Raw genomic sequence first — 24,150 nt, 5'->3', positions numbered from 1 at the left:
CAATGCCTGCATTTTTAATGGAAGGAATTGCTAAAATTTTAGTTAGAGATTGGTGAAAATAAGCATTTTGTTTTCTGTCTAAATTCAAGGACCTCCTGAATTTCAACACAGATCCCTACTCTGACTCTTAGGTGAACAGATTAAATGGAATACAAAAGAGGACTGGGATGAAGTAATGAAATGTTGCTAATGTTTCTGTTGTTGTCTACATGGCAGTTGGCACTACTGGAATTCACTGCTTGCCATTTCAGGTCACTGGGATTCCTGGTAGATTGGCACACCCAGTGGAAGTGTCTACTTTTTTTAAAAGATGTTCTAGGATGAGCAGTAACTCCAAGGGGTCTTTATAGTCTCTGACTGGTTCCTTGTGGCTAAAACTTTTAGGAGGCCTGGGGTGTGGTCCTTTTGTAGCAGCAGATTCTCTGTATGGCCACAGGCAATCAATCCTTTCTCTTCTCCCAGAGACATCTCTCACTTCGGTATTCATAGGTTCACAAAGGTGTGGATAGTACAGGCAGAGTTCTTCATATTTTAAAAGAAATAATCTGTATACATAGCTCTAGGTCATAGGCTACCTCCTATAGCCCAAGTCTACCATTTTCTGCTTTCTGTCCATACCATGAACTTTCCTGCCACCATACTTTTGTGTGTGTTCTTTCCTCTCTTTGGAGAAGAGCCTTCTTACACTTACCTGGCTCCTTGTTCATACCTGACCCACCCTTCAAGGATTAGCTCCAAATGCTACCTATTCATGTAGCTGTCCCCACTTCCTTGTCTCGAGGGACTGTGCCTCTTCTGAACTTCCCCAGTACCTTCTCTGTACCTTTTCCCATGCCTGACATACTACTGCACCTTGCATTGCAGTTATTTATTTACCTATTTACCCTCCTTTTTGTTGTTCTCAGCTCCTGTAAGCTTCGAGGGCAAGATCCATGTTATCTTTTATCTTTGGTAGTTCCTAGGATACTGCCCGTCATAAAGCAGCCATGAGTGAACAGCAGCAGCTTGGGATAGTGGAGTGCTTTGGCTGGGGAATAGGGATCCTTTCTTATGTTAATCTATAAATTCATTGGATGTCAATCTCATTCCCTTTCTCCTCTGCCCAAAGGCTGGCTGGGGCTGCTTATGACCTTTTATTTTTCTATGCTGATATAACTATTTTCATAAATATTTTATAATACCTATTTATTTAAAGTTAGAAATGCACACAGTGTTGAGAGGTAGAGAGTAGAAAGCAAAATCACTCCAAATTCCATCATCCAGAGACAACAAATTTAATATTTTGATATATAGTCTCATTTACTCTAAAAAGTTAGACATATTTTACAAAGGTAGGATTATGCTATATATTACATCATAATTATTTCTGTTTTGTACTTAGCATATTGTGACTTTTTAATGGATTTACAGGCAGTAGAGCTGCAGTAGCTAAGAGAATGGCTTTGAAGCTTAATTGTTTGGGTTCAAATTGTGGGGTTGTCACTTAATAGCTTTTGATTCCACAAAATCAGTTAACTTCTCTATTTACCAATTTCCCCGTCTGCAAAATGAATGCAACAAAAACACTACTTGTCTTAGTGTTGTGAGGATTAAATGGATCTAGACATCTAAACAGCACAGGGCCAGACTTAGTATAAGGAAGCTGTAACTTCTGTAACTTTTACTATTTCAGCATTTTTAATCACTGCAGAGTATTCATTGCATGGCTACCTCCAGTCTGTTTAATCATTCCCCTATTGATGGATGTGCAGGTTGACTTTGACATTTCACTCTTACAAATAATTAATGATGCATTGAACAACCTTGTACATGCATCTTTGAATGCTTGTCTGATTTTTTTCTTCAGGACACATTCTAAATTGTGAAACCCTGGAATTCTGTGATACACATTGCTACCATGTCCTCCAGAAAGGTTTCTTTTAAGGAGTTTTCACCTCTGCAATTGTATGATACTTTCCTGCTCACTCCAAAGCTGCTTGCTTTCAGTTCATCTTTATATGCCTGTGTTAGTGCAGTCGTTTGATACATTCATATGGGACAGCCCTAGCCTCTGTCTCCAGCTAGCCATGCAGTAGGGAGATGACTACATGGTGGATGGAGCCAGGGCAGTTCCTTCCTAGGGCCAGGAACAATTGCATGGGCCACTCAGAGTAACCCTAGAGCCCTGTCAACGCTCAGTGGCTGTACGGTGCCTCCTTCTATGAGGTGTACACCCTTCCCCAGGGAAGCTCCTGGTCTGCCTGTCTCTGCTTTCCTTTCTCTAGATATTCTTGCTGAGGTGACACACCTGTGTCCCTGCTGCCTCCCCTCCATTCCCCAGGGGGAGGTTGTGTAGAAACATAGAACCGGAGGAAGGGAAGGTGGTGTTTAGTTACCCATGCATCAAGTCTTTGGGATTTCTGCAGTTGGTATCGTATTTACTCACTTTGAATGACCAAGAGAAATACAATTTATAGTAACCTTTCAAAAATAATTTAGAGACTTTGCTTTAGAAAGCCCTTACTGGTTTGTCCCTGAATGTATTAGACCCTGAGATGTTTTCATTTTCTTATTGAGACAGATTTTTAAAAATAATGTTAATTCAAGGATTTGCCGTATTAACTTAAGGTACTTCTTGAAATTTGATCATTTGGACAGAGTGGGTAATGGAGGGATATTCTTAGTAAAGCCCTGTCTGAATCAACTGGAAGATGTTGGATTCTGATTGCTTTGGATTATAGGATTTAAATATCAGTACAATTTTTTTCTAGCACACTAAATCCAATTATGGCAGTCTGATTATGATATTTTAATTTTATTTAAGCAAAACACTGGGTGACAAATTTCAATAGTTAAGCCAGATAGAGGTAGGGTTGGATTTCACCTTCCGTTATTGTTCATATAATGTTATTGCTCTCAGATTTTATTAAAAGTAGGTCTGTGGTTGATGAATGTTAGGAAGACTACCAAACCGAAATGAATTGGCGTTTTTTTTTTTCCTGGGACATCAGTTAGTCTCCACAAGGTCAGAGCTTTGGTCAGGAGTGGATGTATTCAGGAATAGCAGTACCTGCAGAAAGCTGCAGCAGGCTATAGATCTGAAACTAGATTAGTGCATGTGTATAGTATATCATCCTGACACTCAAAATGTTAGAAAATTTAAGACAGACTCACTAACCTTTAGACTCAAATTACATGAAGCATGGTTTGAAATTCTGCGAAAGGTTAAACTTGCTTTGCTCTTTCTTCATTTTTAGAGTTTTGATTGTATGACATTAGAAATGCCATCACTGAATTCTAAAAGAACAAGTGTTGGGAAGGTATCCCCAGCCCCTGTCAGCAGATGAAGTATTAGTACAATTTGTCAGTCCAAGCTTTCTGACCTTCCAGCTCCCAAACAGGTGTCTGAGGTTCTTTTACTCTACTTGTAGAGCACTGGTTCTCAAATGTGGACGGTTAATATCCCCGAGGGATATTGGCAGTATCTGGAGACATTTTTGGTTGTCACAGCATCGTGAGGGGTGGGTGGTGTGCAACTGGTATCTAGTAGGTGGAGGCTAGGGATGCTGCTAAATACCCTACAGTGCATGGGACAGCTCCCACAAGAAAGAATTGCCTAGCCCCATGATGTCTATAGTGCCAAGGCTGAGATATCTTGCTGTAGAAGTTTTCAAGATCAGGATATCTCCAGATAAGCCAGCTGGCTGCCAGGAGGGCACTCACAGGTCCCATATCCCAGGTAACATTATCACAGGTAAGGGCCAGCTCTCTCTTAGCCTTGCAACTTCAGAATTTCACTATCAGGTGTCCCAGAGCGGATCAAACTGTAGGCAGTTGACTTGCATGGAAACTCACAGGAAACTGCATAAATACACCTCTTTTCGCCTTACTAAGTTCCAGTACAGTCCTAGACAGAACTAGCAGACGGAATAGACACTTGTCTTGGCCGCATAGCTCATTTGCTCCTGATAGGAAGGTGTGTGGGAACCCAGATCAGCAGAAGGTGCCTCAGGGAGTCTGGAGTCAGAACAAAGGGAAGTCTTTGGGGATTATAAAGATACCTGAAACTCTGAGGTCTGGAAACTCAAAATCCCACTCTTGAGATGTCCCACCATTTGGGTTGGACATGCTGCGTCTTCAGGATGAGACTCTTCTGTTTTCATCACTGCTGGAATGGGTCTTTGGAACCAGTCTCAGTCTTTCACACTTTCCTTCTCTGCTTCTGCTACTGACCAACTGCTTTTCATTATCCATATTGATCCTTTTCATTAATTTACTCTTTAGTCTTGTTGGCTCGGGGAAGAGGAATTTGTTCAAAAAAATGTGTCATGCACTACTCTGTGACAGGGATAATTATATAAAGATTGATATTAGGACAGTGTCCCTGACTGGAGGCTTTCTCAGTCTAGTGGGTGGCACTGATGTGACAACATTTCAGAAGATTGTGGGCAGGACAGTGATGGGACCACACAGGATTCTGTGCAAGTACAGAGGACACAGACCTATGGTGCACTTTCACTTGGAGTGTCTACTTTGCTGTATCAGGCACTGATTTTGTAGTTTTTGGAGGGCAACCTTATTCCTATGATTCTGAGACCTGGGAGAAGGTTGCAGGGAGTCATTCTCACTCATGTGGACTGTCTGCTGTCCATTTGCTTTTCCTTGGGTTCTGTTCCAAGATTGGGTGTCAGATGTCTGGAAGATGACATGAGTCCAACATGCCACTTAGTCATTACTTCTTCCCTCTCAACAATGGAGGCGGTTGTTTGTTCATTTCTGAATGCTGTAGTCAACCCACCAGGAAACGCAGCCGGCCTGGAGGGAAGTATAAGGATGATGCAGAGGGTTATTGTGAAGAAAGGAGGGAACTCTGCAGAGGGTGGCAATACTTGAGTGAGCTTCATATGTTTTCCAGGATTGGGCTGAATCATTCAGCAAAATCAGAAACCTGTTCAGTGCTAAGTCACAAACAATGATCTCTTCTTTTGAACAGGCCAACACTGACCGGGCTGGTAGCAACATAAAGAAATGGAAAAACTGGCTGAGATTATTAGGCAGGGATGGGAGAATATGTTGAATGTACACATTTTTCTTTCCCAATGCCTCCTGACTTGGGTCATGTTCTGCCTACTACCCCCCATCCCTGCTTGACCTTCCCCAACAACTAAGAGGGATCTTGATTTTCCACACCAATTGAACTCAGGCATCTACCTGAGTTTATCTTCTGGCTGTGTTACACCTTAGGTGTAGGACTTTGGACAGATCATTTCTCTGAACCTCAATGTCCCATCTATAAAATGGGAATAATACCACTTACGGTGGCTGAGGGCAGAAGAGATGTGTATAAAATTAAAATGATACTTGACTTCTTATGGGTCTCAGATGATGCTAGTTATAATTTTATGTTGAGAAGTCACACTTAGAATGTGAATGCTCTTAGAGGGGTACTAATTTACATAAATTCATAATAAGAGGTATTGTCTGGTATTACATCTTGTCTGAAAATCCAGTTTTTTGGATAGGAATCATGATGGAAAATGGGGCAAGGCACAGGAATTCTGAGTTTCGTGGGGAGGGAGAGAGAGAGGGACAGCCTGGGATGTCCTTTGTTCATTAGACATAGACGAAAGGCCTACTAGGTACCAGTGCTATAAAAAGGATATACTTGGCTAACCTCCCAGTCTGTCCCTGGGCCAGCCATGACCTTCCTGTGGCAAGCCAGTGCAATGAACTTCTCGGCACTGCTTGGGGATTCTTAGAAATGCTGCATAACCTAAATATTGTGTGTGTGTGTGTGTGTGTGTGTGTGTGTGTGTGTGTGTGTAACTAATATAGTGACATCAAAGCTGTTTGCAGTTAATTACCTCTCAGCCAGATTAATCTTACCTTCCCTTAAAATGTGCTACAGTTGGAAAGGCATCTGATTGGGAAAGGAAGACTATGTGTGTGCTATATCCTTTTATCCAGGTGCAGCAGCAGTTCTGTGTTTCATTGGAATGCAAAGTACTGAGACTGACCCAGTGACATGCTACTGAGAGGCCATGAAGAAAGAGGAGGGAGAAAGGAGGAGGAGGAGGAAGGGGAGGAGGAAGAGGAAAGCATGGAGGAGGATGGAGGAGGAGTTTAGCACCTGAATTGATTTCACTTATCCCTGTTGAGATTTCTCTGTCTCCTCTGCTAAGTGTTCCATCTTAGAAGTTCAGTTTGGGTGGAGCTGCATTTTGCTTCTGAATCTTTCTTCGGTATCACCTCTGCCGGAGGTAGGAATTTACCCCTTAGCAAAGTCCAGATGTGCTGAAGGATTGCTCTGCTGTTGTTGGGATGACTTGGAAACTGTGTTCCTGTTTCATTCTCCTTTCCTTGCCTCTTGATATTGTTAGGATGCTATTTACTTGTTTATTTGGCTTTGGACCTGAGAGCTCTTGGTTAAATGAGGGCAGGCACTGCATCTGGTTTATAATCCCAACCCTAAGATGATGCCCAGCAGATCTTAAACCACAGCAAATGTTTGTTTAATGACTGACCTAGCCAGAGGCACTTATTTCATGATTTTTGCTCAGAATCAATATTTTCTTCTTCTTTTTTACCCCTCCCGCTTTTGGACCTGGTGTTGATTGGAAAACATGAAAATCAATGGATGGATGCTTAGAAGCTAGTACCAGTCTACAGGAATGCATCAGCATGAGGCAAGGCTTACCTGGGTGGAAACTGGAATTTTTTGCTTTTTAAAATTTATTCAGAGAGAGAAACTGAAATTTGGCTTTTTATTTTGTTGTTACAGAACCTTAAAACATCCCGCCAACACACACTTTATACACATAACCACACACAGAAACTGTGTTTGCACCTGAGTCTTTTCTGATCTGTGAAATGTAACTATGGGCAAATAAAGCAAAATTGAATTTGGCTAGGCCTTGAAATCTATTGATTTCAAATTACAGCAGCAGTGTTAATTCTATTATAGCAGTACCATCCAGAAGTAGGATTTTGAAATGCATTAAAATGCATTCATTTAGAAGCTTACAAGTATATCCTTGATGAATTTGCTGGGAGAATAACACTTCTATAAGAAACCATCTGGGAGAAACTGCAGCCCTAATCCTAGTGCCTGGTTTTATCTTTAGATGTTTTAGTGGCCTCTGTCAGTAGAGGAGTCCTAAGACTTTCACTACTATTGAGTACTGAGGATTCGTAAACCTAGTGCGTGTCATATGCCAGTGATGGTTCCACAAGGGGAAGAGACCACCACCCACCTGCTGAGAATTGGATAGTCCCATCAGCGAAGTGCCCAGAGTGCTAATCCTGAGTTAGAATGTCTTGGGTATATTTCTTCCTTGCAGTTACAGCTTGGCTGATGGTTTTTTCTGCAGGTGAGAGTGATTTTCCAGTGATTGCTTTGGCCTGTATCACCAGAAAACAGGATTCTTCCCTTCTTTTTGGTCACCAAATGCCTATGCGCACCACACATTCCAGTGTGCTGAGAAAAGCAGTTAATAGAGCTTCTTGGATGATGATGGACGTCCCACCAGGCAGGATGAAGGCAGAGCGTGTGGCATCTCCACCTCAAGGGTAAGAGTTGCCATTCTATCTTTTATTTTCTCAAACACCCATTATTTATCAAAGGAAGGCGAGAATGAACCTTACAGTGTAGCGAGAAAGATGGAAGTTAGACACTTCTGATTGTTAAATCCACTGGGCAGTTGGGACATATGACTAAGGGAAGAAAAGTGTTGGTCTCAAAGGATTAGTTTGGAATTATATTAAGGGACACCACTGGCCAGCTTTAGAAAATGCTGTGGTTCAAATTTCTTCCTTCTCCCTTTTTTGACATTTATAGTTCAGACTTCAGAGAGTGACACTACTGTTATTGTGACTGGATTCCATTTGTGTTCATGTTAGCGACTCTGGTTTAAAATGTATGTTGTGGGACTGGAATTGGTCAGAGTCTGGCTCAAGTCACAGAATGGGTAGCTCATCAGATGTACCTGGCCCAGAGGCACATCTTTGTTTGAACCACATAATGCTTGAAACATGCTGGATCAATTCTAACTAAACTTGAGATATCCCACATAAAGATCAGGGTTTCCAGGTTCTCCTGGGAACACAAAATAATACTGGGCCTCTGTTCCTAAAAAGGATTCCAGTGCTGAGTAGCCTCTGCCTCTTAGACAAGTGGGGACAGTGCACCACCATCCCCAACCAGCTCAGATGTTTGGCTTGATTGGTCACCAGAAGTATTTAATTTTGCCATGCCTGATCTGGATCATTCTGCTAGCTCATTGACAAAAGCAGTTAATAGCTTTTGTTAATTCTTCCAGATAAAAGCAAGTATCTTTTACTAGATTATGGGCAGCACTTAGCATAAGGGGCTGTAGCTGTGAGAGGATAATACGTAGTCCTTTCCACAGTGGAGCTTAGAGTCTAGAGTAAGCAACGATCAGACTTGTGGGGAATTAGGAGAATTGTAGAGAATATCGTAATGCCTTGTGATATGTACTTAAATGAATGTGGACACAAGTGGGCTATGGGAGAGGGCGAATACAGTGGGGAGGTAGAGAAGGGAGCACTAATAATTTGGCCTGGGCTCAAATTCTCCAAAACTCCTTCCCCTGGGCAACAGAGCTTTCCCATGACAGACTTCTGTACTTGCATGATTCCATACAACCTGGCTCAGTTGGAGATATGATAGAGTATTTACAGCAGGGTTTGGAGCCCCTCTTGTGGCAAAATCCACATTTTTCCTGTTTCTGTTTGAAAAGCTATCATCTGCGGTTTTTTGCTTTTTACAAAGAGGCAGCTTTCTGGCTGTTTGGCTCACTAAATCACTCAGCCTTCTGAGCAGCTCTCTGCTTGGAGATGAGCTGTGTGAATTACAGAGATCCCTGGAGTTTCCAGAGAGTAGCAGTCACACTAGATACAGATCCAGAGGGAATGAGTACAACTTTAATGCGATTGTACCAGTTGGTGGGAGTAAGAGAGGGGGAGGGAATAGAGGAAGGAAGTGGGGGAAGGTAGAAATGCTGTTATATCAATCTTTTATTTTTGGAATACAGTTTTACATGTATCTCGTGCTTTGTTTTTAAAAGACTTTTACATTTTTAATTTTATCCTCAAGGTGGGTTTATAATCTCCTTCTATAGATGAAGACTCCACCTGCCCAAGGTCATTCAAATGGGAAGAGGCAGCTTAGAAACAAGTTTTCAGAATCCTACCCTTTCCCTCTTTTGCTAGTTGCCACTGATAATTCAGCATGAATAAGAGGACACATTGTTTTTGTTTTGTAAAGTTCGGCATTTAAATGTGTTCAGTTTATGAATGCTCTGAAATGGGGCAGCCTGGGACCCTGCAGACGATCTGGACCTGTGCCATTGGTGTTTCATCTGGCTGTGGCCCATGCTGTCAGAACATGTCAAGTGCAGGACAGACCTGGGAGGGAGGGAGTTCCCTTGCCTGCCTGTTTGGCCAGTGGGACTCACACTTTACAGCAAGCCTTCCTCAGTGGACTGGGCTGCACCACTTGGAAAGCTGCTGGAGGGAATGGCTCCATGTAGGAGCCTCACCATGCTCAGACAAGGGTGTAAGAGAAGACTGTTACTGGGGAGGCGCCTGGTAGGAGGGTGCTGAGGAGGAGACATGGCGGTGGATCGAGTTTAGGTTTCCAATTCTGTTTACATTTGCTTGGTTTTATTTTGTATATCCCCACATGGCATGACCAGAAATTGAATTTAGTATATGACCTACTCTTTAAATAAATCTAAATGAGCTTTCTTTTTAAATTTAATAGAATGAAAGAAAACTCTTAGAAGAATGCTCCAAAAAAGAAGGCAATATTAATGCTGAAAATGGTGTATCTTTTTCTTTGTTGAAAAAGGACTAATGTAGATTTTTGGACATATGGAAGGAAAAACAAATCTAGGTTTTTATTTACTTTTATGAAATTGATACCAAAAAGCAGTTCTGTCCAGTAAGAAAAATTGGCTCGTATTATAATACTTTTATTACTTTTCTGATCAAAGCAGGTGCATTATCAGAGACAGCCATGAGCTTGTGTGTGTGTATGAGTCAGCCTTGAAAAGACGCAATTTTGAGATATTTTCTTAGGTGAGTTTGAGAGCATGAAGCAACAAGAGCAGGAAGTGTACCTGGAGAAGGTGAATGAGAGATTAATGGCTTTGAGAAAGCTTTACAGGTGCCAGTTGGAGACAAGTGAGTCAATGGTAGTTTTTATTTTAAGCTGCCAGTCAGTATCATGGATTTTTGACATCCTTTCCTTCTTTTCAACCTTATAAACACCAAGAGGCACAAGGTGGCCAAATACTGTATGTACAGTGTTCTCACCATGAGTGATTTGGGTTGATAGTAGTCAGGAGAATCGATACAGTGAACTTAAGCTTAACTTTAAGAAAAGAATGAAAAGCAGTTGGGTCTTCTACTTTGTGGCCAGTGCCACTGTACCCTCAGATGCACTTGATTTAAGACCCCATGTGTCCTCAGCATGTGAACGTCCATGTCCTTACAGAATGGCTAACAAAATATGCAAATGAGAACATCCGCCAGTCTCTACCTCCTCCCAGTTAAAAACAAACTAACTAACTTTAAATACGCATATTTGAGGCATCATGAAAAGAGCCTGCCCCATAAAAGCAGGACAATGTTGGGCAAATTCTGAGCCTCAGATGTCCCCATCTGCAGCACAGGAGTCTAAGGTCTACCAATTAGGGCTGTTGGAGGATTAAAGAAAATGATTCATTCACTCACTTACACATACTCATTGCCTGCTAGTGTCTGTGTACTGTGCCAGTTGCTGAGAATAAAAGAGTGAATAATAGTATATATGAAAGCACTTACCACAGAGTGCATAGCCTGAAAAATGATGCTTAGCAAATTTTTCTTAAAACAGGTTTCTTTTTTTTTTTTTTTTTTTTTGAGATAGAGTCTTGCTCTGTCACCTAGGCTGGGGTGCAGTGGTGTGATCTCAGCTCACTGCAACCTCTGCCTCCCAGGTTCAAGCAATTATCCTGCCTCAGCCTCCTGAGTAGCTGAGACTACAGGCGCCTGCCACCACACCTGGCTAATTTTTACATTTTTTAGTAGAGACAGGGTTTCACCATATTGGCCAGGCTGGTCTCGAACTCCTGCACTTGTGATTTGCCCTCCTTGGCCCCCCAAAATGCTGGGTTTACAGGCGTCAGCCACCACGCCTGGCCAAAACATTTTTAACGGAGAATTTTAACATGTACAAAAATAAAATAATACATTAAACTCCTGTATGCCTACCCATTACCCACTGCAACAGTGATTAACTTATAGCCATCCTGCCTTCCCATGTATTATTATGAAATCAATCCCCAATGTTGTGTAATTTTATCAATAAATATTTTAGTATGTATTTCCAAAAGATAAAGATTTTCTTATAAGAACATAATTATATTACTATTGGGACACTGAAAAATTAATGATAATTTTTTTTATGATATCAAGTATCTAGTTGTTTTTTTGTACTAGTTTGTTCTCATATTGCTATAAAGAACTATGTGAGACGGTAATTTATAAGGGAAAGAGATTTAATTGATTCAGAGGTCCACATGACTGGGAAAGCCTCAGAAAACTTAATATCATGATGGAAGGCAAAGGGGAAGCAAGTACGTCTTAACATGGTGAAGCAGGAGAGTGAGAGAGAGTGAAGTGGGAGATGCTACACACTTTCAAACAGCCAGATATCATGAGAATCCACTAACAATCATGCAAACATAACAAACAGCAAGGGGAAAACTGCCCCTATGATTCAATCACCTCCCACCAGGCCCCTCCCCTGAGACTTGGGGATTACAATTCGACATGAGATTTGGGTAGGGACACAGAGCCAAACCCTATCAGTTTTCAAATGTCCCTGATTTTATATATATATATATATATATATATATATATATTATTTTAAGCATTTGGCTGGTTAGAATCAGGATCTATACAAAGTCTGTATGTTGGATCTGTTCGATATGCCTCTTATTTGATCTGTGTCATTTGTCCTAAATGATTTCCCAGCCTTGATTTTGCTGATTGTTCCTCTGTGGTATTATCGAACTCCTCTAAAATATTTATTTTGTTTCAGAAAAATCTAATTATTTTGTTACATTAGGCTTAATTAGTGGGTTTAGATATTGTAACTCTGATCTTTGTTATGAAATTCTCCATCAGTTTTTTTTATCTGGATTTTATCAGCCAATGATAATCATTGACTAGATCCATTATTTGCATTGCAAAATGGCAAGATTTTAATTTTACCATTCCTTCTTTACTTATTATCTAGAATTCCTATTTATTTATTAACTTATTTTTATTATAATTTTTAAAAATAATAAATAGAAATGGAATCTCACTGTGTTGCTGAGGCTGGTCTCAAACTCCTGGGCTCAAGTGATCCTCCAGCCTTGGCCTCCCAAAGTGCTGGGATGGAATCCCTTTTTAAATAACAGTATTATTGAGATATACTTTGAGTACAGCAAAAAATCTACCTTTTTAAAAACAGTGTTTAATGCAGTGGTTTTTGGTATATTCATGACTGTACAACTTTCCAATTCCAAGACATCAACCCCAAAAGAAACCCAAATCCATTGATAGTACCCATCTCCCCTATCCCCAGACCCCAGCAACCGCTAATCTACTTTCTGTTTCTATGGTTTTGACTATTCTGGATATTTCATATAAATGAAATCATGCAATGTATGATCCTTTATTGTCTTTTTTTAGTAGGCTTTTTTCATTAGCATAGTGTTTTCAAAGTTTATCCAGGTAGTAGTGTGTGTCAAAATCTTCATTTTTTGATGGAGATTTAGATTATCTCCCCTTTTTGGCTATTATGAATAATGCTGCTGTGAACATTACATATATGTTTTTGTTTGAACATATGTTTTCATTTCTCTTGGGACTACACCTAGGAATGGAATTTCTGGGTCATATGGTAACTCTGTTTAACTTTTTGAGGAATGGGCTTAAACTGCTTTCTAAAATGGCTGTACTATTTTTACATTACTTCCAGTGACACACAATGGTGCCACTTTCTCCACATCCCTGCCAATATCTGATGTATTATAACACAACACTTGTATTATTATTACTTTTTGACTATAGCCATCATACTGGTATGAAGTGGTATCTCACTATAACTTTGATTTGCATTTTCCTAATGTCTAATGATGCTGATCATCTTTTCAAGTACCTTTTGGCCATTTATATGTTTTCATAGAAATGTCTGTAAAAATTATTTGCCCATTTAAAATGAGTTTATTTGTCTTTTTATTATTGGGTTGTAAGAGTTCTTTATTCTGGGTACTATATCCTTATCAGATATATGATTTGAAAATATTTTCTTCTATTTTGTGGGTTGTCTTCTCATTTTCTTAATACTTGTGCTTTGCCTTGGTAGTGCCCTTTGATATATATTTTACATTTTGATAATAATTTAATGATTTTTTTCTTTTAGTGTAATTTTAATGTTACATCTAAGAAGCCATTCCCTAACTCAAGGTCATGAAAATTTATGTTCATGTTTTCTTCTAAGAGTTTTATAATTTTAGCACCTATGTTTAGGTCTTTGATCTGTTTAATTTTTATATATAGTGTGGGATACATATCCAATTTAGGTTTTATTTATTTATTTTTTTGCATGTGGCTATCCAGTTGTTCCAATACTGTTTACCAAAAAGACTCTTACGCCTGTTGAATTGTCTTGACACACTTGTCAAAAATCAATCAAAAAGCCCATATGGGCTTATTTTTCAATTTATTCATTGATTTTTGACAATTGTGTCAAGAATTGCTTTGTCAATTACTGAAATTTTAGAATCTTAGAATCAGTTTGTCAATTTCTGAAAAAAGGCAGCTAGGATTTTTATAGGAATTGTATTTAATCTATGAATTAATTTGGAGGGTATTGCCATTTAACAATAGTTAACAAATTAACAAATCTTTCAATCCATGAACATTGGGTGTCTTTCTATTCATTTATTTCTTAATTGTTTTCAACAACATTTTGTAGTTTTCATTGTACAAGTTTATGCCACTTTTGTTAAATCGATTCCCAAATATTTTATTTTTCTGGATGTGATTGAAAATGTAATTGTTTTCTTAATTTCATATTTGTATTTTCTTATTGCTAGTATATAGACAATTTTTTGTATGGCAATCCTGCAATATTGCTGACCTTATTTATTCTAATTTTTTTGTATATATATACCATAGGATTTTCTATATATTAGATCATGTCATCTGTGAATAGATATAGTTTAGCTTTTCCTTTTTAGTCTGGATGTATTTTCTTTCTTTTTCTTACCTAATTTCCCTGACTAGAACTTCCAGTACAATATTGAATAGAAGTAGTGGGCTTAGACATTCATGTTTTCTTCCTGATCTTAAGAGAAATGCTTTTAGTCTTTTATCATTAAATATGTTTTTAGCTGTGGGCTTCTCTTAGATGCTCTTTATCAAATTGAAGAAGTTCGGTTCTATTCTTAGTTTTTGAGGTTTTTTTTTAAATTGTAAAAGAGTGCTAGAGCTTTTCAAATGCTTTTTCTGCATCTTTTGAGATGATAATGTTATTTTCATTATTTCTTTAGTATTTACATTACTTTGATTGATTTAGATGTTAAGTTAACCTTAAATTCCTGAGATAAATCCCACTACTCATGGTATATAATTATTTTTTAAATGTTGCTGGATTTGGTTTGCTAATGTTTTGTTGAGGATTTATTCATCTATGTTCATAAGAGATACTGGCCTGTAGTTTTCTTATGGTGTCTTTTTCTAGTTTTGGTATTAGGATAATACTAGCTTCATAGAAGGATCTGGGAAATGTGCCTTTCTTTTCTAATTTTTGGGAGAGTTTGTGAAAGATTGGTGGTGATGGTGGTGGAACTCACCAGTAAAGCTATCTGTACCTCAGCTTTCCATATGAAAATTGTTATAATTGCAAATTCCATATCTTTACTTGTTAATAAATAGGTTTATTCAGACTTTCTCTTTCTTCTTGAGTTAGTTTGTGTAGATTATGCCTTTCTAGTGTAAGCAAAAAATAAAATTCTAAGTCCTCCTGACTCTCTGAATGGACCCCTCTTCTAGGCCAAGGGCATTCCAAAATTAACCTGAAAAACTAGTTCAGACCATGATGAGAAGGAGAGGTCAGACATGCTTCATTATACCCTCCTCTCTTTTGAAATTCAGGAAAAGCTTACCAGCATTAACATCAGCCCAAACCTTAGGACTGATAGTACCAACTCTTTAATTCTGATAAGAAACATTTACAATCTATTCTCTCTGAAGTTTCTACCCAGAGGCTTCATCTGCATGATAAAACCTTGGTCTCCCCAACTGCTTATCTTAACCCAGACATTTTTATTGATTCTAAGTCTTTAGACAATGTATTAGTCTGTTTTCATGCTGCTATCAGGACATACTCGAGACTGGGTAATTGATAAAGAAAAGAGGTTTAATTGACCCACAGTTCCACAGGGCTGGGTGGGGGCGGGGGTCTCATGAAACTTACAATCATGGTGGAAGGGGAAGAGGCATGTCTTACAGGGTGGCAGGCAAGAGAGCGTGGTGAGAGAAGGGAAAAGAGCCTCTTGTAAAACCATCAGATCTTGTGAGAACCCACTCACTATCATGAGAACGGCATGGGGGAAACCACCTTCATGTTCTAATTACCTCTTATCAGGTCTCTCCCTTGACATGTGGGGATTACAATTTGAGATGAGATTTGGGTGGGGACACAAAGCCAGACCATATCATTTTACACCTGGCCCCTCCCGAATCTCACATCCTCATGTTTTAAAACCAATCATGCCTTCCCAACAGTCCTTTAAAGTTTTAACTCATTTCAATATTAATTCAAAAGTCCAATTCCAAAGTTCCATCTGAGACAAAGCAAGTCTCTTCCACCTAGGAGCCTCTAAAATCAAAAGCAAGTTAGTTACTTCCAGGATACAATGGGGGTACAGGCATTGGATAAATGCTCCCATTCCAAATGGAAGAAATTGGCCAAAACAAAGGGGCCCCATTTGTTTTAGCCCTACAACAAATTGGTCCCAAAGAGGTAAGTCCAAAACCCATCAGGGGAGCCATTAAATCTTAAAGATCCTAAATGATCTTTTATTCCATGTCTCACATCCGGGTCACAGTGATGCAAGAGGTGAGCTCCCGCAGTCTTGGGCAGCTTCTCCTGGTGGTTTTGCAAGGTACAGCCTTCCTCCTTGCTGCTTTCATGGACTGGTGTTGAATGTCTGCGGCTTTTCTAGGTATATGGTGCAAGCTGTCAGTGGATCTACCATTCTGGGGTCTGGAGGACAGTGGTTCTCTTCTCACAGCTCCACTAGGCAATGTCCCAGTGGGCACTCTCTGTGGGACTCTAAACCCACATTTCTCTTCTGTACTGCCCTAGCAGAGGTTCTCCATGAGGGCTCTTCCCCTATAGAAAACTTCTGCTTGGACTTCAAGGAATTTCCATACATCCTCTGAAATCTAGGCAGCAGTCTCCAAACCCCAATTTTTACTACTGTCCACCCGCAGGCCCAACACCATGTGAAAGTCACCAAGGCTTGGGGCTTGCACCGTTGAAGCCATGGCCTGAGCTGTACCATGGCCGCTTATAGCCACAACTGGAGTCAAAATAGATGGGATGCCCAGTGCCATGTCACAAGGCTGCACAGAGCATCAGGGCCCTGGGCCTAGCCCATGAAACCATTTTTCTTTCTAGGCTTCTAGGCCTATGATGAAAGGGGCTGCTGCCAAGACCTCTGACAATGCCCTGGAGACATTTTCCCATTGTCTTGGCAATTATCATTGGGCTCCTGGTTACTTACGCAAATTTCTGCAGCCAGCTTGAATTTCTCCTCAGAAAATGGGCTTTTCTTTTCTATTGCATCACCAGGCTGCAAATTTCCCAAACCTCTGTACTCTGTTTCTCTTTTAAACATAAGTTCCAATTTCAAACCATCTTTGTGAATACATACAATGGACTGCTTTTAAGAGCACCCAGGTCACATCTTGAATGCTTTGTTGCTTAGAAATGTTTTCTGCCAGATATCCTAAATCATCTCTCTCAAGTTCAAAGTTCCACAGACTTTTAGAGCAGGGGGAGAATGCCACTAGTTTCTTTGTTAAAGCATAGCAAGAATGACTGTTTGCTCCAGGTCCTAGTAAGCTTTTCATCTCCATCTGAGACCATGTCAGCATGGGCTTTGTTGTTCATATCACTACTAGTATTTTGGCCAAAACTAATAAACAAGCCTCTAGGAAGTGCCAAACTTTTCCACCTCTTCCTGTCTTCTTTGGCATCTGCCAAATGGTTCCAGCCTTTGCCTGTTACCATGTTCCAAAGTTGCTTTCACATTTTTGGGTATCTTAATAACAGTACCCCACCCTCTGTGTATCAATTTATGGTATTAGTCCATTTTCATAGTGCTATAAAGACATACATGTGACTGGGTAATTTATAAAGAAAAGGTGTTTAATTGACTCACAGTTCTGCAGAGCTGGGGAAGCCTCAGGAAACTTACAGTCATAGAAGAAGGGGAACAGAGATGTCCTACATGGTGGCAGATGAAAGAGAATGGTGAGCGAATGAGAAAGAGCCTCTAATATAATAAAACCATCAGATCTTGTGAGAACTCATTCACTATTACAAGAACAGCATCGGGGAACCACCCCCCATGATCTAGTCACCTTCTAGCACTTCTCTCCCTTGACACTTGGGGATCACAATTGGAGATGAGATTTGGAGGGAGACACAAAGCCCAACTATATCAGACAGTAACTTAATTCTTCCAGCCAATTGCCAGTCAGAAGATGTTTGAATCTACCTATGGCCTGGAAGCCCCCCACCTTTGCTGCCAGTTTTCTGGACTTTTGGGACAGAACCAATGTACATTTTACATGTATTGATTGATGTCTTGTGTCTTTCTAAATTGTATATAGCCAAGTTGTAGGCCAACAACCTTGGGTACATGTTCTCAGGATATCCTGAGGGCTGTGTCACAGGCCATTGGTCATGCATGTTTGGTTTAGAATACCTCTCTTTAAATATTTTACAGAATTCGACTCTTTTTGTTGACGCTAGCAGTTTGTACACTTCATCTAGCTTATCTAATTTGTTGACATACGATTGTTCATAGTATTCCTTTATAGTTCTTTTCATTTTGTAAGGTCAATAGTGGTATTGTACTTTCATTGCTGATTTTGCTAATTTGAATCTTCTCTCATTTTTAAAATTTTCTTTTGTTTCATTTTTGAGACAGAGTCTCACTCCGTCATCCAGGATGGAGTGCAGTAGTGTGATTTGGGCTCACTGCAGCCTCCGCCTCCTGGGTTCAAGTGATTCTCATGCCTCAGGCTCTTGAGTAGCTAGGACTAGAAGTGCGTGCCACCATGCCTAGCTAATTTTTGTATTTTTTGTTGAGATGGGGTTTTGCCATGTTCGCCAGCCTGGTGTTGAACTTGTGGCCTCAAGTGATCCATCTGTCATTTAAAAATTTTTAAAAATTATTTTGTTTTATTTTTATTTATTTTTTATTATTTTCTTTTTTCTTTTTGTATTTTGTTATTATTTATTTATTTATTTTTATTGCATTTTAGGTTTTGGGGTACATGTGAAGAACATGCAAGATTGTTGCATAGGTACACAAGTGGCAGTGTGATTTACTGCCTTCCTCCCCATCACCTATATCTGGCATTTCTCCCCATGCTCTCTCTCCCCAACTCCCCACCCCCCGTTGTCCCTCCCTTATTTCCCCCAAGAGACCCCAGTGTGTAGTGCTCCCCTCCCTGTGTCCATGTGTTCTCATTGTTCAACACCCACCTATAAGTGAGAAAATGTGGTATTTGATTTTCTGCTCCTGTGCCAGTTTGCTGAGAATGATGGTTTCCAGGTTCATCCATGTCCCTACAAAGGATACGAACTCATCATTTTTGATGGCTGCATAATATTCCATGGTATATATGTGCCACATTTTCCCTGTCCAGTCTATCATTGATGGGCATTTGAGTTGGTTCCAGGTCTTTGCTATTGTAAACTGTGCCACAATGAACATTCGTGTGCATGTGTCTTTATAGTAGAATTATTTATAATCCTTTGGATATATACCCAGTAATGGGATTGCTGGGTCAAATGGAATTTCTATTTCTAGGTCCTTGAGGAATTGCCACACTGTCTTCCACAATGGCTGAACTGATTTACACTCCCATCAACAGTGTAAAAGTGTTCCTATTTCTCCACATCCTCTCATCTGTCTTATCCTCCCAAAGTACTTTCACTTTTTCTTGATTAGCCTAGTTAAAGATTTGTCAATTGTGTTATTTTAAATGACCAATGGCTTTGTTGTTTTTCTGTTTTTTTTGCTATTCTCCATTTTGTTTATTTTCACTTTAATCTTTATCATTTCCTTTCTTTTTTTCTCAGCAGGAATTTGTTATTTTGCATACAAACTTGGCTTTCCATAAACACAAGGGGAAAGAAATTCCTTTCTGACTTTTCTGTCCCCTTTAGCAGTGTTACTGTCCGTCCACTTACACAGACTAGAAAACACATCTTCCTTTGGCCTTTCTGCTCCCTTGTCCCTTTTTCTTCAAATCAGTTACCAAATCCTGTAGATTCTATCTTACAAACTTCTCCTGAGTTTATCACTTCCTCTATATGTACTGCCGCTGTGTGTGTCAGTGTCCTTGCCACCATAACCTCTTCTATTGCAGCCCTATCTTTTTGGGCCTGGCTTTTGCTGTGTGCAATTTTCATGCTGCTGTCATTGGCTGCTTTCTAAGTCATAGTCACAAACAGCTGTGTCCACTTGTTGATTAAGACCCTTTAGTTGTCTTGCTGACAGGATAAAATGTGGATTCTTTGGACTGATGTACAGGTCCCTTCACAATGTGGCTTCTGTCTACCCTTTGATGCCCTCTGGTGGGAATGTCCTTTTCCCTTCAGTTTTGTGGTGTGTTAGTTTGTTCTTACACTGCTATCAAGAGCTACCTGAGACTGGGTAATTTACAAAGATTTAATTGACTCACAGTTCTGTAGGCTGTACAGGAGGCATGGCTGGGGAGGCCTCAGGAAATTTACAATCAGGCCAGCAGGTGAAAAGGGGAAGCCAACATGTCTTACATGGCAGAGCAGGAGAGAGAGTGAAGGGGGAGATGCTACACACTTTGAAAGAGCCAGATCTCATGAGAATTCTATCATGAGACAGCACTTGGGGGATGATACTAAACTATTAGAAATCACCCCCACAATCTAATCACCTCCCACCAGGCCCCCACCTCTAACACACGGTATCACAATTCAACATGAGATTTGGGTGAGGACACAGAGCCAAACCATATCAGGTGGACTTCACTTGAACCTTTGGGGTACATATAACCTCTGCTATGAAGCTTCTCCAGCCAAGGTCAATAATCCCAAAGATGCTTCACCTGCCTCTCGCATAGCATGCCTCATATTGGGTTATTAGATTATAAAGAGGAAGAAGTGGGGGAGTCTATTTCATGGAAAGAGCATGGACTTTGGAATTAATTCAGTCTGGGTTTAAATTTTGGCTCTACCATTTACCTGTTATGTAATCCTGGACTCAACCTAAAGAGGCTGAGAACAGTACCCATTTTTCTATCCAGCTTCCGTATAGTGTTGGAAGGACTGAATGACATAATGTGTAAAGGCATCTAGTAATATCTGGTGGGGACTCAGGATACGATGGTCTCCTAGTTTTACTTGCATCATCTGCTCTGAGGAAGCATCTTTGCATTGGGTGATGGTCAAAAGCAGTAATTTTCTTGCTGAGAAATGGATCTGATGCATCCTGATTAGTGTCAGAATTAAAAACAGGCCACATGCTCAGCCAGTATAGACAATCTGTGGAAAGATAATTATAGATTAGGGCCACATGGGAACTGTCTGTGAGGGGAAGGAGGTGGGAGCGGAGGGCATTTGTGTCAGGAAACTGATAGTGCAATTATCATAAAGAGGTTTTCTCAAGTTGGATTCTTTTCATGTGGATGTACCTGAAACACCATCCCATGAAGTGTAATGATATCTTTAAGATATAAAGTACTTAAGGACAGGGAGATAATTATATCCTCTTGATTGTCCACATCCAAACATAGGGAGTAGGGCTTTCTCTTAAAGGACTAAAACACTGGTGCACAAAGGGAAACTCACATCCTAAGAGCTGAGCAGAGTCCCATGTGATGTGTATGCTGGGGGCATGACCAAGCCTCAGGGATGGGGAGTGATGAGCTTCAAGCCTGGCAGCAACAAACCTGTCACATCTGAATTGAGTTTTCCTAAACATGAAGAGCCTGTGTTTGAGTCTCTGGAGATGCTTATATTGTGTAAGTGATCTAAATTGCATTGTATTTTGGGGGGGCAAGGTTGGGAGGTACAGCTTGGATGCTTAACAAACAGAGAAATGGTAATTAAGGTTCATAAAAATTCTATTGCCACCTTTTCCTCTTTCCTAAAGAAAATGGATCCCCCAAAACCTAAGTTTTTGGGGAAAAATCTGTTTTGTGTTGATTTTCTTCTGATCAAAACACATAATAATGTATTCATTTTTATTGCATTTCCTGCTTTGCTTTTGATGTAGCCCATCATCCTGGAAAGGGCAGATTAAAAATAAGCTTGGCTGGGCACGGCAGGACAGAGTGCTAATATCATCTTGTGCTCCTTCCAGGTGCAACGTGATCTTCCTCGTCTCCCTCCGCAGCCAGCACTCTGCCTCCTGTATCCACCATGGTGTTTGGTGAGTTTTTCCGTCGCCCTGGACAAGACGAGGAACTTGTCAACCTGAACGTGGGGGGCTTTAAGCAGTCTGTTGACCAAAGCACTCTCCTGCGGTTTCCTCACACCAGACTGGGGAAGCTGCTCACTTGCCATTCTGAAGAGGCCATTCTGGAGCTGTGTGATGATTACAGTGTGGCTGATAAGGAGTACTACTTTGATCGGAATCCCTCCTTGTTCAGATATGTTTTGAATTTTTATTACACGGGGAAGCTGCATGTCATGGAGGAGCTGTGCGTGTTCTCTTTCTGCCAGGAGATTGAGTACTGGGGCATCAACGAGCTCTTCATTGATTCCTGCTGTAGCAATCGCTACCAGGAACGCAAGGAGGAAAACCATGAGAAGGACTGGGACCAGAAAAGCCATGATGTGAGTACTGACTCCTCGTTTGAAGAGTCGTCTCTGTTTGAGAAAGAGCTGGAGAAGTTTGACACACTGCGATTTGGTCAGCTCCGGAAGAAAATCTGGATTAGAATGGAGAACCCAGCGTACTGCCTGTCTGCTAAGCTTATAGCCATTTCCTCCTTGAGTGTGGTGCTGGCCTCCATCGTGGCCATGTGCGTTCACAGCATGTCGGAATTCCAGAATGAGGATGGAGAGGTGGATGACCCGGTGCTGGAAGGAGTGGAGATCGCGTGCATTGCTTGGTTCACTGGGGAGCTTGCTGTCCGGCTGGCTGCTGCTCCTTGTCAAAAGAAATTCTGGAAAAACCCTCTGAACATCATTGACTTTGTCTCCATTATTCCCTTCTATGCCACGTTGGCTGTAGACACCAAGGAGGAGGAGAGTGAGGATATTGAGAACATGGGCAAGGTGGTCCAGATCCTACGGCTTATGAGGATTTTCCGAATTCTAAAGCTTGCCCGGCACTCAGTAGGACTTCGGTCTCTAGGTGCCACACTGAGACACAGCTACCATGAAGTTGGGCTTCTGCTTCTCTTCCTCTCTGTGGGCATTTCCATCTTCTCTGTGCTTATCTACTCTGTGGAGAAAGATGACCACACATCCAGCCTCACCAGCATCCCCATCTGCTGGTGGTGGGCCACCATCAGCATGACAACCGTGGGCTATGGAGACACCCACCCAGTCACCTTGGTGGGGAAGCTCATCGCCAGCACATGCATCATCTGTGGCATCTTGGTGGTGGCCCTTCCCATCACCATCATCTTCAACAAGTTTTCCAAGTACTACCAGAAGCAAAAGGACATTGATGTGGACCAGTGCAGTGAGGATGCACCAGAGAAGTGTCATAAGCTACCTTACTTTAACATTAGGGATATTTATGCACAGCAAATGCACGCCTTCATTACCAGTTTCTCTTCTGTAGGCATTGTGGTGAGCGATCCTGACTCCACAGACGCTTCAAGCATTGAAGACAACGAGGACATTTAACACCACCTCCTTGGAGAATTGCACAGCAAAATGAGCAGGAGTGTTTGTTCCTGTTTCTCTTATCCTTTCCCGACATTAGGTTAATACAGCTTTATAAACCTCAATGGGTTTGTTAAAATCATTTAATTCTCAGGGTGTACCTTTCAGCCATAGTTGGACATTCATTGCTGACTTCTGAAATGATAGAATTGTCTTTATTTTTCTCTGTGAGGTCAATTAAATGCCTTCTTCTGAAATTTATTTTTTACAAGACAGAGTTGTAATATGGTTTTGGAATATAAGATAAACGGTATTGGGTAGGGTTTGTGGCTACAGCTTATGCATCATTCTGTGTTTGTCATTTACTCACATTGAGCTAACTTTAAATTACTGACAAGTAGAAATCAAAGGTCCAGCTGACTAAGACTACATGCATGTAAGATCCACAAAATGAGACAATGCATGTAAATTCATGTTCATGTTCTAGACTTGGAAATTAGGAGCTTAATAAACTTCCTAATTCAGTATGGAGAATGTCTTGGTTGTATGTTTTTATGTTGAGTAACTATATTTTAGTATGTTTAGGATTGGTTTGGAAGAAAAATGTTCTTTTCGGAATATCAAGAGCTCAAGAGCCCTTCCTTTGTTTTCTTTTTTCTTTTCTTTTTTTTTTTTTTTTTTGGAGACAAGAGTCTCACACTGTTGCCCAGGCTGGAGTACAGTGGCGTGATCTCCACTCACTGCAACCTCTGCCTTCCAGGTTCAAGTGATTCTTCTGCTTCAGCCTCCTGAGTAGCTGGGATTACAGGTGCCTGCCACCATGCCCAGCTAATTTTTTGGTATTTGTAGTAGAGACCAGGTTTTATTATGTTGGCCAGGCTGGTCTAGAACCCCTGACTTTGTGATCTGCTCACCTCGGCCTCCCAAAGTGCTGGGATTGCAGGCATGAGCCCCTACACCCGGCCCCTTCCTTTATGTTTTTG

At 40.7% G+C, this 24,150-nt stretch overlaps 1 protein-coding gene across 1 annotated transcript in view; it reads left to right on the top strand.

The window, feature by feature from the left end:
- The window catches only part of KCNS3 (potassium voltage-gated channel modifier subfamily S member 3), a 48,259-nt gene extending 24,558 nt beyond the window's left edge, over window positions 1-23,701 (top strand). The window contains exons 2-3 of the mRNA XM_032294058.1: window positions 7,350-7,548; window positions 21,690-23,701. Coding sequence (XP_032149949.1) covers window positions 21,749-23,188 — 1,440 coding nt within the window. The 5' untranslated portion in view covers window positions 7,350-7,548; window positions 21,690-21,748 and the 3' untranslated portion in view covers window positions 23,189-23,701. The remainder of the gene's footprint in view (window positions 1-7,349; window positions 7,549-21,689) is intronic.
- Window positions 23,702-24,150: the final 449 nt, after the last annotated feature.

This window comes from Sapajus apella, unplaced genomic scaffold, assembly GCF_009761245.1.
Source record: "Sapajus apella isolate SASKATOON/1434 unplaced genomic scaffold, GSC_monkey_1.0 scaffold31, whole genome shotgun sequence".
Classification (NCBI taxonomy): Eukaryota; Metazoa; Chordata; class Mammalia; order Primates; family Cebidae; genus Sapajus; species Sapajus apella.
This window is presented reverse-complemented; position numbering and strand designations above follow the sequence as displayed.